This window comes from Lytechinus pictus, chromosome 15 (genome assembly GCF_037042905.1).
Source record: "Lytechinus pictus isolate F3 Inbred chromosome 15, Lp3.0, whole genome shotgun sequence".
Taxonomy (NCBI): Eukaryota; Metazoa; Echinodermata; class Echinoidea; order Temnopleuroida; family Toxopneustidae; genus Lytechinus; species Lytechinus pictus.
In genome coordinates this window covers 10585407-10603624 of record NC_087259.1, presented here as the reverse complement: position 1 = coordinate 10603624, position 18218 = coordinate 10585407, and the positions used below count along the sequence as shown (strand labels likewise).

The 18218-nt window shown below is 34.9% G+C and overlaps 1 protein-coding gene across 2 annotated transcripts in view; it reads left to right on the top strand.

The window, feature by feature from the left end:
• Window positions 1-14253, top strand: part of LOC129277741 (collagen alpha-1(V) chain-like) — a 61140-nt gene extending 46887 nt beyond the window's left edge. Inside the window, exons 47-61 of one of the 2 annotated variants that reach the window (XM_054913891.2) lie at window positions 381-488; window positions 1148-1201; window positions 1704-1757; window positions 2355-2408; window positions 2941-3048; window positions 3558-3611; window positions 4164-4235; window positions 4880-4897; window positions 5361-5381; window positions 5833-6313; window positions 6639-6751; window positions 7614-7643; window positions 10148-10216; window positions 11484-11699; window positions 12384-14253. In XM_054913891.2, coding sequence (XP_054769866.1) covers window positions 381-488; window positions 1148-1201; window positions 1704-1757; window positions 2355-2408; window positions 2941-3048; window positions 3558-3611; window positions 4164-4235; window positions 4880-4897; window positions 5361-5381; window positions 5833-6313; window positions 6639-6751; window positions 7614-7643; window positions 10148-10216; window positions 11484-11699; window positions 12384-12527 — 1596 coding nt within the window. In that variant the 3' untranslated portion in view covers window positions 12528-14253. The remainder of the gene's footprint in view (window positions 1-380; window positions 489-1147; window positions 1202-1703; window positions 1758-2354; window positions 2409-2940; window positions 3049-3557; window positions 3612-4163; window positions 4236-4879; window positions 4898-5360; window positions 5382-5832; window positions 6314-6638; window positions 6752-7613; window positions 7644-10147; window positions 10217-11483; window positions 11700-12383) is intronic. The other variant, XM_054913892.2, reaches the window with a different exon arrangement.
• Window positions 14254-18218: the final 3965 nt, after the last annotated feature.

Below are 18218 nucleotides of genomic sequence, written 5' to 3'. Positions count from 1 at the left end.
CTTTTTTTTTTATCAATATGTCATATAAAACAGCTTTGCTCATTATTTTGTTTAAATTAAAGACACGGTTTTTCAAGTGTCTCTTTGATAGAAATCAATATTTTGTTACATAACTCTGTATTTTTCATTTTATTTCGTTTATTTCCATCCCCAACAATTACAATTTGTTACGTACATTTTGACATACAAATATCAGCAATAAAACATGTTTCAACTCTCCATGTACTAAAATTATAATCAAGATTATTATTGCATGAACAGGTTGGAAATGGAAAAGGCTGCTTCTTTGTTTGGTTATGAAAAAAATGCAGAATATTAAGAAATGAAAATGAAAATTTAGTTCATTAATCACTCTGGCATGTTCCAATCTTTGTTATCAGGGTACCCCTGGTTCACAAGGTCCACCTGGAAGGGAGGGTCCAAAGGGAGATCCCGGTGAAGATGGTCCACCTGGTCTACGTGGAGATCCTGGTCCAGCTGGTGAAAATGTAAGTCCACTTTGATATTTCTGCTTCATCTTTTCAGTGTTTTGATATGATTTGATTTATTGATTCCATTTCACAGTTGTATGTAGTATGATAAACACAACATAAAGTCAATATATTATAAGACATGATATTATATGTAACATAATTATAAATTTAAGGAACGCTATTCGACAATAGAATTACTTTAGTTTGTTATTGTATTTGAAAGTAAAGTCGTCTTACCATCTTGCAAAGGCATTATTTCTTTTATATCATACCTTTTCTTCATTAACTGCTCTTATATGGAATCAGGTTCTTGCCAGTGTTTGATTTTAATTAACAAATAGCATGAAATTACATGTACATGGTGAAGTTGTCTGGTTTATACTCAGTTCATTTGCATACAGTATCGCCAAATATCATACATCTGTTCCTTTAGAATATAATTATTCCAATATTGGGGACAGGAAAATTGCCATTTAAACCCAGGTGTTCCTATTCTGTGAAAATTTCTGAATAATTCCTATTTCTAGAGCTTGTAGTAAGTAGCATTCTTATCTTTTAAAATGAACTGAAGATTGATACAGGTCTATATGAATACTCTTACATGAGTGTTTATATATTGATAAGTAATGTTTTTGCTCTCATTTATTGATTTTTTTTTGTCTTATTTTGTACAGGGTCCACAAGGTCCTCAAGGCCCGCCAGGATTGAGAGGTCTCCCTGGACCTGAGGTAAGCATAGCAATAATAATGATAAATATTTCTTATATAGCACATATCACATTATGATATATTGGTCTCAATGCGCTTCTAAAGGGCTTGGATATTATTACACAGTCTATAGCTCAATTGCCTTTCACATGTAGCGTTTCACATAAACTAGAAAAATGCAGAAAATCATTTTAGAAATTAAAAAGGGAATTGAACATGCATACTTCACAAAAAGACCTTTAGGAAAATCATTTTCTTCTTGCCTTTAATTCTCTGTCTCCTTCTTTTTGGCAGCTTGTCAAATGTCTGTGCAGCAATCCTGTTAAAAAAGCACTATTTCATAGCCTCTTTCCCGCAATCCCCATTATTTTGTCTATGATGAAACATGAGGAGCGGTAATGAAAAGCTGCTTGCAAGAAAGACCCAGCTCTGTCTTTTGAGAGGTTCCTTGAATCCCTTTCTCCTTTGTATCCATTGGTTGTGTTCATCCGCTTTATCTTTCGCCTTCTATTCTTGTTTCTAGGGCAACCCAGGAGAACCAGGACCCCCAGGAGCACCCGGAGCACAAGGTCAAGTTGTAAGTATTACCAGCCGTTATTTAGAAGATGATTTAAGTATGCTGTATAACAAATTATTGTGAAACCACCAACACAAAGACACACGTGTGGGGCTACGTGGATATGTATATATATAACTCAAAATTTGTTCATCTATGTTTGGAATTGAATTTGCTTTTATTCGTACAGGGAGGCTGGAAATGATTGGAATTTTCATTTTAGTATTCACAAGTTTGATCGTTAAAATATTGTAGGGTTTAATTTTCATAAGAACCGCTTTTACAATTTCTTTGAAAATCGTATTGCAGCAGATTGCATGCAGTTTGTGCGAGGCTTAAGGCTACTGACAATTACCTTAAAAATGGTTGGTTGTTGGCCTATAGGTTGTTCATCATTTCAATATCACAATTCCGTATTGCTCAATTTGTACCCTAACTTTTTCAGTTTCAATAAGGATTTTTTTTTCAGATGAGTTAGATGCCAACGATTTCTAAAGAACATATGGATTCTTTGCTGTTGATAAATCAGAAGCATATTAGGTCAACTTCAGGTTTCACAATGTTAAATAAATGGTTATTTTGGTGATGCTTTGTATTTTCTCTTTCTTTTTCCCCCAGGGAATCCAAGGACCTTCAGGACCCCAAGGTGACCCAGGTCCAGTTGGACCTAAGGTAAATTGATTTCAATGTCATTTTGGCCCGTAATCTGAACTCCAGATTAATTCAGATCATGGTCTAACTCTAGGCTTAAATCATGGGAAGCCACAAGTATCAATTTTTTACAGTGCTTGTATCCTAATTTAATTGTACTCTTCCTTACTTCTTTAATGATGACAACAGCCACATTTTTTTTATTCTTCCCAGAGAATTACAAATGATTAAGAATGATTTTGCTGTCAATTGAGCTGAAAAGTGAACATTAACTGTAAGAGATTTGTTGTGTTTCAAATGGTTATCCATAGTTAAACCCTGTTCTCCAACATTTTGTTCTGTTTTGTTCAAATATGTTTAAAACCTGTATTAACAGGGAGATCACGGTTTCCTGGAGGAACTGTAGAAGTTTGACCTTATAGTTTTGATATATTGTGCTATTTGATACAGGAATTATTGATTTCCAACATTTTGGTGCTAATTAATAGGGAAATATTGATCTCAAACATATTGTTCAAATATCTTTAAAATGTTTTTTTTTCTGAATTAACAGGGAGATCGCGGATTCCTTGGAAGAACAGGAGAGGTTGGAATTATGGGAGAGAAGGGAGACAAGGGAAGTCAAGGAGAATCAGGTCCAGTAGGACCTAAAGGAGACCCTGTAAGCATTTATTCAATTTCTTCAATTTCAATTCAATTTCAATTGAATTTATTTATCTCAGCACAAAAACAAGCAATACAATATAGCGTAAGAGTACACTCATGATACATATCAAACAGTAACAGAAATAAAGTGTGTAGACTGAGAGGATAACACCCAAAAAGGAGTAAACCTTATCTAAGGCTGACCCAGTCTGATTAATTTGTCAAGTACAAGTGTTGTGGCTTGGTGGATAAGCCTCTGGACTTTGAACCACAAGGTCCAGGGTTTGAATCCCACCATGGCACTCTAATCCTTTTGCAAGGCGTTAATCTTCATTTGCCACTCTCCACCCAGGTGTAGTAAATTGGTAACTGGTAGGAAGGAATTCCTTGAATGCTTGAGTGCCCGATCAGGGTAGTCATACTAAAGCCTGGGCGATAGTATGCAGCACTTAGAAACATTGTATTAAGTGCAATATAAATGTTGCATATTATTATATGATTGATTTGTTCTGTTTTTGTTTGTAGGGTTCTGAAGGTCCTCGTGGTGTCATGGGACCAGAAGGTCCACCTGGTCTTCCAGTAAGTAAACATAAAAACTAATATTCCCTCTTTTACTAATAAGATCTGCTTTTTAAATGGAGATACACAAATAATTTTTACAAATTACATTCTTTCTTAGCTTTCCTTAAAATCTCAGAATCTCTGGGTTTGAAGTACCATAGAATCAAAGCCATAGTTTGATTAAGAAAACCATTCCTGGATATTTCAATTTTCACTAGAATAATTTTTTGTTTCTAATTGTGATCTGACTTTGTCTTTTTAATGTGAAACAATACCAAATGTGATGTCATGAATACAATGTTGTAGTTACTGGTTATTATTAATGTTGTAGTGTCATCACGATAATATTCTCTATTGCTCTATAATTGTTATTTAGATTATTATTAGTACATATATTCATAGTGATAGTATTGTGGTCGTTAATATTTTATGAGAGAAGTTTTGTCTCTTGTGGAAATTGTTTAATTACTGTGTGTTGATGATTGGAAGTTTGCCTTCTTCAAATTATCTACAGAGAGTTGCTCTATCATCACAAAATATAATTGGTGTGTTCCTTCTATTTATTGACAGGGTAGAGATGGATTGCCCGGTCCCAAGGGAGAGCAAGGAGACTTTGGTATCAAGGGAGATAGGGGAGTACCGGTATGTATCATCCATCCTTTTTCATTTTAGACCCATCAATCACCCCCCCCCCCCCCACCACAATAAGTTATCCTGGCACATTTTTAATAATTGTTTCAACATAATTCATCATTATACTTTGATAAACATAAACTGTATGGCATTTCCATTCAAAAGAGCATTGATGGTGAAACAAGCATTTCACTTGGAAAATGAGCTTGCATTTATAACAGTTCAGGGGGGTTCATAATGCTGTTCATAAAGTTGTAGTAAAGTATAGTATATTATTTATTTACCGTACAAAAACAACAAAAAATACAAAATGGATGGATAGCCCATATTCAAACTTGTCAACATGACAAAAGTGTTCGTCCATGGGGTCCATAGGAATTCACGCATGACTGGTACATGTTCTTAGGTGCTAAATCAGCTACATAGAGGTGTTTCATGTGCCATAAGGAAAATGTACTATGAAATAAAGAAGCATCCTTGTGCCACTTATGGTCTTTCAACATAGGAGTAGAGCAAGGGTGACTTTCTTGATTTCAAAACAAATGTGAATCACTTAATAAGAAAAAAAAAATATGTGTTTACTTATTTTTCATGTCGATGTATTATTGTCTCAATTGTCATGTTCTTCCTTCTCCTTCTCTCCATTTACACAGGGTTCTCCTGGACAACCTGTAAGTATTTGTTGTTATCATGGGAATTTATTCCCCCCCCCCTCCCCTTCTATTTTCTCTCTGATCTCTTTCTCTCTCTTTCTTTTTTTCTCCCCCTTTATTTGGAATTTGAAGAATTAAAATTATCATGAGATACTGTATAAACTTGCCATTTAATAACAATGAATCTCTATTTGATATGTTTGGATAATTGTTATGTGATTGTACCTGTACCTCTGTTCTGTTGTAATTCAAGTGATGTACACTTGCTATGTCTGTATTTCAGATTGTTTATTTAGCATTAATTTATACAATGATGTATTAAATTATACCTTTCCATTTTCCTTTCTCTTTTATATAAACAGTAACCACAATTTGTTTAGAAATACTATGTCTGTATTTCAGATTGTTTATTTAGCATTGATTTATACATTAATGTGTTCAAATTTATCTTTCTATTTCTGTTTCTCTTTTCTATAAACAGGGACCACCAGCAACAGCAGAGGTAACATTTGATATATTTAGGCATTTTGGGTAGATTTTGTTGCTTTTCAATGGCTTAATAATGAAGATCATACTGGGATTTTTATTGCTTTTCATAAGATATTAACAATCGGGAAGATGATACTACAGTAAATATGACACCTTTACATATTTCATGATCATTTCATTAATGATTAAAATTGAATTTTTCATTTTGTAAACTTCAGGGGAGAATCATGAATGATTAATTCTTATAGAGATCCACACTTATGAAAATAGCCTTCAAGGGTCAGATGAATAAAATTCACAGGGGATTTTTGACAATTTAAACAGATTCTGGAAAAAAATAGCTTTCTTATTTTTTCATCAATTTATGCAACTCTAATTGGCTAGGTTGGTACTGCCATCAGATTCCGATGCATTTGAAATCATAACGGGGTCGGTTTGAATTATTTAATGATTTTTCTGTGCAGTATCTCCAAGCCATGTTGGACCGTGGCATGCTCACACTCCGTCCAGATATGTATCCAGACTTCGGCGCTGGATTTGGAGGTGCTGGAGCCGGTGCTTCGACAGACGGTGAACAAACCTTTGAAGCTGGCAGCAGCAACGTTCCCTTGTCCGCCTCCAGTTCCAATCCCTTTGGGGGCACCAAGAGGAGAAAGCGACAGGTGGATCCCAATGATCTACCATCAGATAATGACTTCCTGCCCATCGACGAGCTTCTGGGTAACGGTATGCAGGGTATCGATGATCTACCCGATATGCCTTTCAGATATGTGCCTGGCTTTGATGAACTCCCTCTCCCCTACGTCAAAGCCATGGAGGTCCTCTTTTCATCACTCGATCAGCTGCAGACGGATGTTGAGGGCATCAAGAAACCAAATGGAACCAAGGATAACCCTGCTCGTACCTGCAAGGATCTTCTTATGTGCCATCCGAAGACTCAAGATGGTCAGTATAGCCGATTAAGATGACCCATTGACCCCCTACTGACATCATTCATGACTGATTTCCTTATGATTACCCCTTTTCCTTCCACCCCCTTCCTAGCATCATCTTTCTCCATCACCTCTCCCCCCCCCCTTCCCCTTGCTTATGACAGGCACCCTTTCCAGTACTATTTGGTTGCAGGTTATCTGTTGATCTCAAAATATGATTTAAGTATCTTCTTTAAAACGTTCCACATAGATATCCTACAAGCACTGAACATCAAAATGTTAAATTGCATTTTTGGTGTGTGGTTATGAATATTTTCTTTGTATGATTTTTTTGACAGGTTATTACTGGATTGATCCTAATGAAGGTTGTCCTGATGACGCATTCTATGCTTTCTGTAATATGACGGCTGGCGGGGACACCTGCCTAGCCCCCGACAACACTACCAGTCATGTAAGTTAAAATAGGTGCAACTCAGTGTCCTCTATTTTTCATTCTTGTAGCCCTCAGTAAATAATTCAAAGCAGCTGCTTTAGAATTTATTCGCTAGAAGCGCTTTCCCTTTGCCAACCCCTGCTTTTAATTACATGCTGGGAAATCGCCTACAATTTATTGAAACATTGCTCAGGTCTCTTGTCATTGATCACAAAAATACCTGCAGGAGATTAATATTATGCTGATTAATTAACGCTGTATTATCATACTATTTAATGCCCATGACATTTTCTTTTAAAATGCGAAGATACTTTTAGTTATAAATGAGCTACAGTAAAGCATTTTATTTTGAACTTGAAGCATTATATTATTTAGTTATATGATTTGACAATGCCATTAGTCCGATCTTTTGGAATTTTCAATTAGTTTTGCTTGTAAAGCTTTTCATGTGTCATTTATTTGAAGATCATCTCATTAAACCTGCAATGATAGATAAAAATGTTCCCATTCTTTACAAGCTTTGCAGTTCCCTTTTACATTTTTTGTTCATGATAAAAACATTTCCAAGATGCTTGAAAGCCTTCCAATCATCTTTATGATATCTGAATAAATTCTAGTATTTGCTGTAATCTTTACTAAATTCTCAATCGAGAACTTCATATTCCTGATTATAGATATCTAGGATTATGCAAGACCTAGCCCTAAGTTTTGTTTTATCGGTTTATCGAGCTTCATGGTAATTGCTTAGAGAGCCAGCATTATTTTAGATGATATATATATCATTTTGTAATGTTGTCAAGATTTTGTATGTGTTAACAACCATTACCATTCTTGCATTTCTTCTGCTTTTTCCCCTTGCATTTGTCTTATTTATCCACAGCTGTTCTACAATTTCACGGAAGAAAATTCGGTATTTTGTACTTACAAATTCTAATATCAATGTTTTTTTAATGTTTCTTTTCATGTCTATATGTATTTGTGTCATATTGCATTCTTCAGCTATTTTTTTCTGCGCTTATTCTAAGCTTTGTTTGTTGAATGTAAAATATAAACAGTTATTGAAGTGTGATTCCAATGCTTACAGTATAACAAAGAGTAGGGAAATTCGTTCTCTATTTATTCTTTGGAATCGATGTGAAACCACCTCTTTACATCATCAAACAAAGTAAGGAAAACTCTACCAAGTTATTTTTTCCTTAATGATTTTGGGATTAAACATATTGAACCATTTATTTGTACATTGACTAATAATTCATACATTTGTTACATATGTTGTAAAACGTGTTTAATTCAAGTTAAAGTTTGAAACAACTACAACATATGACTGTCATGAACAAAGCAATTATTTAGTTTAGTTTATTAGAATATAATGTTTACCGTCATAGAAAGAATAAGGCCTTTTGATGTTGTCATCTTTAGTAAGATGTATAAGTTAATGAAACAGAGAAAGTTTCCATCCATTGACTAATTACTATCACATGTGTGATATTCACATAATTAACAAGTTATCACACATAATTGGAACAATTATTACAGTGTCTCTCTTAATAACTAACACATAGTATACAATTTTTTAAAATATATAATCAACTGTCCGTCTATTATTTCAGACCGTCTAGTTAGAAATTTTGATAACCACCATGACAACATATGACATGAAATATAATTTCGCCCAGTTCATATATCATTAAACATTCGGTACAATGTTAATATTTTCTGTTTAAAAGAAGGAAACAGAAGGAACACAAATCAGACAAAGATATATAAATGATTATGTCAAATGGCTAAAGTAGCATTTTATGCAGGTTACAACAGATGCATCACCTTCAGTAATAATTGTATTGTGAACAGTGCATTTTTTTTCTTATGCTCTTTTTTGTGTGTGCGATTTAAAATCAACGGCTGGTTTTTGCGGTATTAAGTGGCACTTTTGTTTTCATTGTTGCGAAGTTTTCTTTGTGAAATTAGTGCAATTATTAAGGTAGCATTGTAATAGATTTAAACTTGCGTCTTGTGGCAATGAAAATCTACCAAACATAGCTGTTCATCATCTTCACAGATAATAAAAATATATACAGAAAATGATTGAGAAAAAGTGATCTGCTAATTCTATAATTATCTATTTTATGTTTTATAGATTTTATAGAAAATTATTCTTAGTTCGGTCATTTGTTAGAGCAGCAATTCTGAACAGCTTTTAGTCTGGCCTAGACAATGCTTGAATGGCATTTTTATTTTTTGCTGGTTTTAGTGTTGTGTGTTCAACATATTTCTAGAATACCTTACACAATACAAAGCACTGTTCTAAGTGACATAGTTTGAGTAGTAGCTGTATTGGATGTAAAGCATTGCTTTAAAATGTAAAATACAATATGATGGGACATCCAACTGCTGCCACTAAAAGTGGCAAGACCAAAGACCTTTGGCAAATTTTCAGTTTTAAAAAAAGAAATTGTATATTTTTACCCTTATAAGAAATCCATCATTTTTTTATTTGGATTTGAAATATTGAATACATAATTTTATAAGGACTCCTTCTCTTTTAGGACCACACTTCAATATTTTTTATAAGGTTTTAGAGAGACTGCTAGGAACTCCATCATGAATTTGATATAATGAGCAACAATTTCTTGGATACATTAATTCTTTCTTAGACTAGTGTCTGTATTTTGTAAAGGGAGAAGAACATGCAGGGGGGCTTAAGCAAAAGTCTTAAGAGTTCTTAAAGTTCGTATTCATTTCACCATAATAACAATTCTTTCATTTCACGAGAATAACATTAGGAACATCCACTCTGCCTTGTCAGTAATGGTGTGACCACGGAAATTTGATAACATTTTATGTAAAAAAGAAATGTGTTATGTATGTTGATCATAATTTAGTCTAACTTGGCCAAAAGCTCCTACACTTGCACATATTTCATCTATTATGTTGATTTTTACTGTGTTTCAGTCATTTTCATAATTTTCGCCTCTGGCTATGTAGGCCATGATTGAAATGAAATGCATATGTAAGAATGAGATTTTGCAATAGAAACTTTTCTTACTAATGCACATAATTGGGCCATTCTCTGTTTTCTATTATTTTAGATCATTCTTTAATCAATTATGTATAGTATGAGGGTGAAGATATCAAAATATTTTACCAAGTGGTTGATTATTCTGATAAAGCAATGTGGATGTTCCCTTACAGGTATCTGTCCATTATTAATTCTCAAGCATGTCTGAAAACACAACAGTAATGATGTCACACGTATTTAGGATATGCATGCAATATAACTTGTAAAATATCAATACATCACAAAAAATGATATTGGCTGTGAAGTCTTGTCTTTATAGATGATGCAGAAAGATTATCTCTGAATACTTTAAAGAATGTTGAATTCATGCGCCTCCATTTTTTCACCCATTGCAGACGGATACTAAAGGATTCCGAAAAGCAGTTCCAGGAGAGTGGTTCCTGGAGAATTTACGAGGAAAAGAGGTCAGTTGATTTATCTAGGGTGTTTTAGATGGAGCGTTATGGCCCAGTGGATAAGTCTTCTGACTTTGAAACAGAGGGTCGTGGGTTCGAATCCCAGCCATGGCGTAATTTCCTTCAGCAAGAAATGTATCCACATTGTGCTGCACTCGACCCAGGTGAGATGAATGGGTACCCGGCAGGATGAATTCCTTGAATGCATGAGCGCTGAAAGGCAGTTCGAGCTAAAGCCGGGGTAATAATAACAACAACGCGCCTCAGAATAGAACATATCTAGATAGATGGCGCTGTATAAATGCCTATTATTATTATTAGATGGTTGGGAAAATGGGGTCTACCGCCAGGCCCGGATCCAGCCGGATTAGACAACACCATTTGAAGGGCCATAGTGTTTTTGCACAGTAGTCGGTCTCTCAAACTGTTGTGTCTAATTAATGAATACTTATCTCCCACGTTGATGATTACTCAAACTTTGACATATTCTTTTTTTTCTCCTCTAGCTGCTCTCTGCATATGAGGAAAAGAAATGGATTGTAAACGTATACCCAAAACAGTTCACTGGCTTGCATGCCTTCTCACTTCTTTCTCTCTTTGTAATTAGCTGAATCCAAAGTCAATATCAGACTGAACTTTCCTTTGTTCTTGGTCCCCATATTCACATATGTTCTATAGACTTCGGCCTATATGACCTTATATTTGTATTTTACCTGAAGAAGATTAAACTCAACAAGTTGGTAAACTTTACTATGAAGGTTTTAAAATCGTGGAAATTGTTTGGTGTTATGCATTGATAGAATATAAACGGCGTCATTTCAGGTGTTGGAAATTGTTTTTGTAGACATGTATATGCTTCCAGTACTGATGGAATAAAGTTCAATTCAAATCAAATTCATATTTTGTTTCAATTTCAACAGAAGTAATAAAGTTATTGTAGCATTACCATTTGGTTTATTAGGTCCCTTAATTGGACACCTCCTTTTCATTTCCATTTTCTGTATTTTTATACTGCTTTTCTTTAAAATGTCAATCTGTTAATTTGTGTATGATTTGAATTACTTTGTAAAATGTTTGAATGGAAATTAATTAAAGAATTGAATTGAAAAAATAGAACGGAGATCAGATGAGAAAAGTATACAAACATAAATTATTGCTTCATTTTTAAACAAAAGTTTATCAAAAAGTAGGATTGGCATTTAAAGACAAGTTGCTTTTATAAGTCTGTATTGTTTTGCTTAATATTTATGAATGACACATTGGTTTTTTTTTTCAGTTTGCCTATCAAGGAGGTATTGTACAGCTGACATTCCTACGTCTGCTCAGCTCCAAGGCAACGCAGCAGTTCACATACGAGTGCGTGAATAGTGTAGCGTGGTACGATGAGGCGGAAGACAGCTTCGATCAAGCCCTCAGGCTTCTTGCGGCCAACGACGAGGAGTTCACATTCGATGGCCTCAACCAACCAAAGGTCATCAAAGACGAGTGTCAGGTAGGTTGCTTGTCCTCTCAAACAAATGCTAGAAATAGGTGACAAAAGTACTCTCAACTAATGAAAGTACGCCATTTCAGTAGGTCATAACTTGGTGAAACTGAAAGTTCAGCCAGGATGAGTGTAAGATAGACCAAATGTGGCCCTTTTGCAGAAAACCTATTCTCAGATTCCTTGCTTGTGAGTACCGGTTCCCCAAATCAGAGATACCCCAAATTAAATTTCAGGTTTTATCATGTTGTTCAGCGCATATGGGGCTTTAAAGCTGATTTGCAGAGTTGTGTTTACTTAAGATATATCTATTAGTATAAGAAAGATTTAAGTTTAGAAAAAGACAATATGGCAAGTCATTGTTAACACACAAAGTGTTATCCCTACAATATTTTGTCTGCTCAAACTTTTTTCAGTTCTAATCATGACATTCGCTCAGGCAGTTCCATAAGTTAATTTCTTAGACTCCTTTTTTTTGGGGGGGTTGCTTGTCAGATTTCTTTTGAAAGAAAAATGGGCCCTTTTGAGGGCCTCCTTCCCAGAGAATTCTTGGATCCGACACTGAGTAGAGTCATGAACTGAAAAGATTTGTCCCCCGGATGTCAACCTATACAAATGCCCACCATTTTGCTAGTTTTATTCATAGGCTAATACAGGCATTTTCAATTTGTTTATCCTCCTACTATTTAACAGAGCAAGCCCTCGCGCGGTGAAACCGTCTTAGAAGTAAATACATCAAAGCTTCACCAGCTGCCAATAGCTGACTTCGCTCCTCTTGATTTCGGGAGACGCAACCAGAAGTTCGGCTACACCGTTGGATCCGCGTGTTTCAACTAGAAGTAGGGGCCAGCAACACGTGCCTGGGAATAGCAGACCCAGGACACCTCAGCACTGGGATAAAAAGCAACGATGATTTTAAAGAGATCGGTACCAAAAATCCAAGAAAAGTATGTTGCTTTGTTGAAAAGAGAGAATTTTAAAAAAGGGTTTGGTTTCATCGGTTTCAGTAGTAGACCTGCAGCTGCGCCTGGATTTCTTCCGGGTTACAACAACACTCACACCCCCTTTCATACCGAGTGATTTGTTTGTATTATTTTATATAATTGTATCATTTTTTAAGTGTAGTTGACGGATCCTGACTCCCGGACTGACAAGATAGGGTCCTTATGAAATGGTGCTATTTTCTACAGATAATTATCATCTGTATTTTTTTTTAATCTGAAGAAAAAAAATGTGATGATTTTTTTAAAGAGTTGTGAATAACATTGTATTGATATTTTTACACAAATCTTTTTTTTTCAACAGGAAAATTTTATAAAGAAAAAAAAAAAGGCTTTGTAATAGTATTTTTCAAGCTTCGTCTGTTAATAAGTAGATGTAGAAGTAGACCACATTCATAGTTATTGCTTCCTTATCCTACTAGCATTTAGTAGATCTATTTCTTTCTCTCTCTGCTTATGTGTAGATGACACGTTTTGTTTTCTTCTCGCGTTGTATATTATTACTGCTGCCAGTATCTGTGTTGGAGTTTTCATTTCTATTTTTATAGTAGTGAGGAGTAGATAGTGAGGATTGTAATTACCAGCAAATGTAGACGTTTTTAAACATGTATGATTATTTCAGGTAAAGTGGGGGAATTTTTCTATAAGTTTGTGTACTGTACAGTCATATTTAGGCACGTTTTTTTTCTAGTAAAATTTGGTGGTTTGTTGTAGGTTTACTAAGTCAGTTTTATTTTTTCTCTTTTTAAAGTAAATATAACTATCAAATATTCAGTATTTGATGTATAGCGTCTTTTTGTTTATATATCAGCCTATGTTTGAAAGAATAACTCTTGTTCTAGCTGTAAATCTTTCTGTGCCTTGCCTGACGCCGCTGCTGCTGTGTGTAATGCCTTATGCTCATTGAAAACGAATAAAAGTAAAATATATAATGAAAACTTTGGTTATAAAAAAAATGTCAGTATCTTTAGTCATCCTTTTTTGTATTAAAAAAAAATATGCCATTGTAGTGCATTATCAGTATTTCACATGATACCATAACTGTATCCAGCTGCAGTACTATAGGCAGAAACATAAAGAATTGATGTGAGCAGACATTATTCGAGAAGGCTCTACCTCCAATATAAATGACGTTATAGACTTAGCATCTACTTGAGAATTTAATTCGGATACTATCTTTGTGGGAAAAAAATAGAAACATTATTTTATGAAGTCTTCCAATACTCCTGTCCCGACATAGTCTTTGGAAGGGAAACTTGTAATTCAGAAGTTGTAAACCTTCTATGCTCAATTTGATTGGGATGTGTTGAGTCATATTTTATTACCTCATCGTTTTATTGTTTCTTTTTTTTCTGCTTGAGAATATGTTGGGGAGAATATGCATAGGAAGGTTTTTTGCCTTTCCCATGGGGAAGATTAACAATCGCATTTAAAGAATGAGTATGAACAGGATATGATTTTGGAACTGTGTTGTTTTTCTAGATGGACAAGTTTGTGAATAAATTTTTGTGACCAATAAAAGCCTTGGGAATTTTCTGCCCCCTTAATTGAACAACAATAAATGTGTGTTGGATAATGTTTTTATTCCGACTAGTATTGTTTATTAAGCCTTCTGACACAAAGATTTGCACTTCATCCCGATGTCCCTGTCCAGCCAATATCTTCTTGTTTGTTGCAAGGGTAAATTGCCAATTCGTCTACTGTCTACTCGTCCACTATTTACATGGTCTACTTTCATTTAGTCTAACGCCATTCCGTCCATCAACTTTTCGTCTAATAACCATTTGGTCCAACTTCGTCTATGACCATTTCGTCTCATAACCAGTTGGTCTAATATCCATTTCATTTTCATTCATTTTGCATAAATTAACACTTAATAGTCCAATTAGGCCAAAGGGTACATGGACTAAATGGCTATTGGACCAACTGGTTATTAGACGGAATGGCATAAGACTCAAGTCTGAAAGTAGACCATGTGGTGAGTGGACGAACTGATGGTAGACCAGATGATAGTTGACGAGTTGGCAATTGGACGAAATGGCATTAGACGAATTGGAAATAAACCATTGCAAGTGCTAAAATTACATAATTTGTGATTTCTTGCAAATCTTTGTGTCAAGGAATGCTGATGATGGTGGTGGTTATGGTGATGATGATAATGGTGATGATGATGATGGTGGTGGTGGTGGTGCATGGCGGTGATGATGCTGATAATGAGGATGAAAATGATGATGATGATGAAGATAATGAGGGTGACAATGATGGTGATGATGATGATTATAAAGATGACGTTGAAGAAGATGATGATGAATATGATAAATTACAAAACGACGGCGATGATGATGATGGTGATAATGAAGATGATGAATTACAAAATAACGACGGCGATGATGATCATGGTGATAATGAAGATGATAAATTACAAAATAACGACGGCGATGATGATGATGGTGATAATGAAGATGATAAATTACAAAATAACGACGGCGATGATGATGATGGTGGTGGTGGCGGTGATGATGCTGATAATGAGGGTGACAATGATGGTGATGATGATGATTAAGATGACGTTGAAGAAGATGATGATGAATATTAAATTACAAAACGACGGCGATGATGATGATGGTGATAATGAAGATGATAAATTACAAAAAATAACGATGGTGATGATGATGATGGTGATGATGGTGGTGGTGGCGGTGATGATGAAGATAATGAGGGTGACAATGATGGTGATGATGATGATTAAGATGACGTTGAAGAAGATGATGATGAATATTAAATTACAAAACGACGGCGATGATGATGGTGATAATGAAGATGATAAATTACAAAATAACGACGGCGATGATGATGATGGTGATAATGAAGATGATAAATTACAAAATAACGACGGCGATGATGATGATGGTGATAATGAATATGATAAATTACAAAAAATAACGATGGTGATGATGATGGTGGGATAATGATGACGATGGTGGTGATAGTGAGGATGGTGATACAACACAGGGCCGCAGAACGGTTTTGAAATTGGGGAGGCTACGTACATTCAAAAAACACAAAAACGTTTTTGTACATGGAAGAGTTAGTTCCAACATCACTTCATTCATTCATTTATTTATTCATTTTTACAACAAAATTTATAATGCAATAATTACAATAAATAAAACATAACATCAGAAAATATGAATGACATAAATATTCAAATAAACCAAACATACAGAATATACACCTGGTACAGAATATAATATTTCCAAATTGATAATAACAAAATGCAAGATATGTTGGAAAAATGGAGTGGCCCACTGAAAAGCAAAGCTTGTAAAGTGTGGCCCCTAGCTTTCAAGAACAATGGTGTTACATGTAGGCATTCTTTCTGATGATGGCAACAGTGGTTGGTTTTTTTTTATTCAAAATTCACCTAGGCCTATGTAGGTGTACTTGAAATGTTCCACAAATAGTCCGAAAACTAATAGTGTAAGTTACGTGATCCATGATGATGGTGATGACGATGATGACGATGATGATGATGAGGATGATGATGATGGTGGTGGTGGTGGTGGTGGTGGGGTGCAACCTATGAGAATAACACACGCAGCACCCTCCATAAAAGTCTCGGGGATGGTTCAGCACCCCTGCTTCCAGAGCCATTGGTCTCAGTTTGAAACTTGATGTTCCGCTATTTCAGAAAGTTTTCCTAATACGATCATTGTACAGTCCGACGATAAATTCAGGAAAATAGATTGGGCAGATAAAAGTCATGATGTCTATAATCAAATGATTTAGCAAAACTATACCACTTTTTAAATCATTTAGGTATACCCCAACCCCTCGCCGGTACGCCAATTGTGATGATAATGGCGGGGATGATCATGAATATAATGGCGATATGATAATAATTATGATAACGTTCATTATGACTGTGAAAGACAAATGGAATAAGAAAATGATAGAGCTATGGCATTTTACAACTCGACCTTTTTAGATTAGTCTTACTCTATACATGAGGATGATGATGTTACACATTTTATTTTACAGGGTAGTACATCTCAAATTCGACTATTTATGAGGCATGTGAGGAATAGAACAGTCTCTTATTATAGGCCTATATACTGTTGGGAAATGGAAATATTTTATTTATCAAATAACAAAATAAAATAAAAAAATAAGTTAGTGAGTCTTTGACATAATTGGCTCCCTCATTTGCAAGACCGCCAATTGTACTTGGCCTACTACTTTATAAAAGTATATTTGAAGAAAGAAACTTAAAGAAATTGACTCAAATGCTCTTTTTTACTTCCGAAACAGACAAACAGTCTATTTGAAAGAAATACTAAATACTATTTGAAAGAAATACTAACACATGTGTAAGCAAAACCTCTCACACAAAATATTTTCCACATCTCCTCATTTGCTCATTAAAGGGGGAATTCACAATTACATTAAATTGATTTCAATAGAAGCCAAAAAAAGAGAGGAACATATGCCTAAAAAGTTTTAGCGAAAATCCATAAGAGGATATAACGAAATTATTATTATTTTGTTGTTATTGTTGTTGTGTTTGTTTTTATTTTGTGACGTCATATGCGAGCAGTTAATTCTCCCCTTATGAGCATCTTTTTATGATGGCTACCTGCGCATTACAAATGTGTGTACTAGTAATCGATTGTTCAACATATCATTTCATAGGCCTATCGGCTTCTATTTTTACTGAAGAAAGAGAAGGAAGGAAGTAGTCGTGGGCCATTAAAAATTGAAATTTATATATATTGGGAGCTACTCGCACATGACATGACGCTAACATTTAACTTTTAAATTATCGCCAACTTATGAGTGAACCCCTCCTTTGATGAACGAATAAGACAATTCATACGAGAGCGCAATAAACTGGTATAGTATCATCAGCCAATAGCGTAATGAGCCCCCCCCCTCTAAAAAAAATGAGGGGGCAACATAATTTACGTGTAACAAAATTTCTTAAAAGTCGTGAGCGAGTGAGCAAATGTTTGTCCTTTTAAAATGACAATCTAATTTTGCGATAGGTCTATATAGTTTGAAATATTTTTTAGAAAATAATACTTCATCTGAACCTTCTTCCTTTATGTTCCCTTTTTCCTACTTTGAACTTTTGGGACCCCCCCCCCCTCCCACACACACACACTCACTCACACAACTGCAAGCCATGACAATAGCAGAACAATATATGAACAAATTAAATACAAAAGATTTACCAATTAATTGTAATTTATATATAGGCTTAATTAAAATAAAAATTTGTAAAAAACGTTTATTCATGTGTTACCATTTTAATTTTAACCGGGGGACAGGAGGGGGCTCTAGCCCCCGCACTTTTTTTCCAAAACCGTGTACAAAAACGAAAAAAATTACCACCTGATTATGATTTTTGCATGGTCAGCCCCCCCCCCCCCCCCCCACGCACGTTTTATTCAAAACCGTTCCGCGGCCCCTTTATATATATGCCTATAATTTGATTCTTTTTTTTTTTGCCTTTCATTTTGCATTT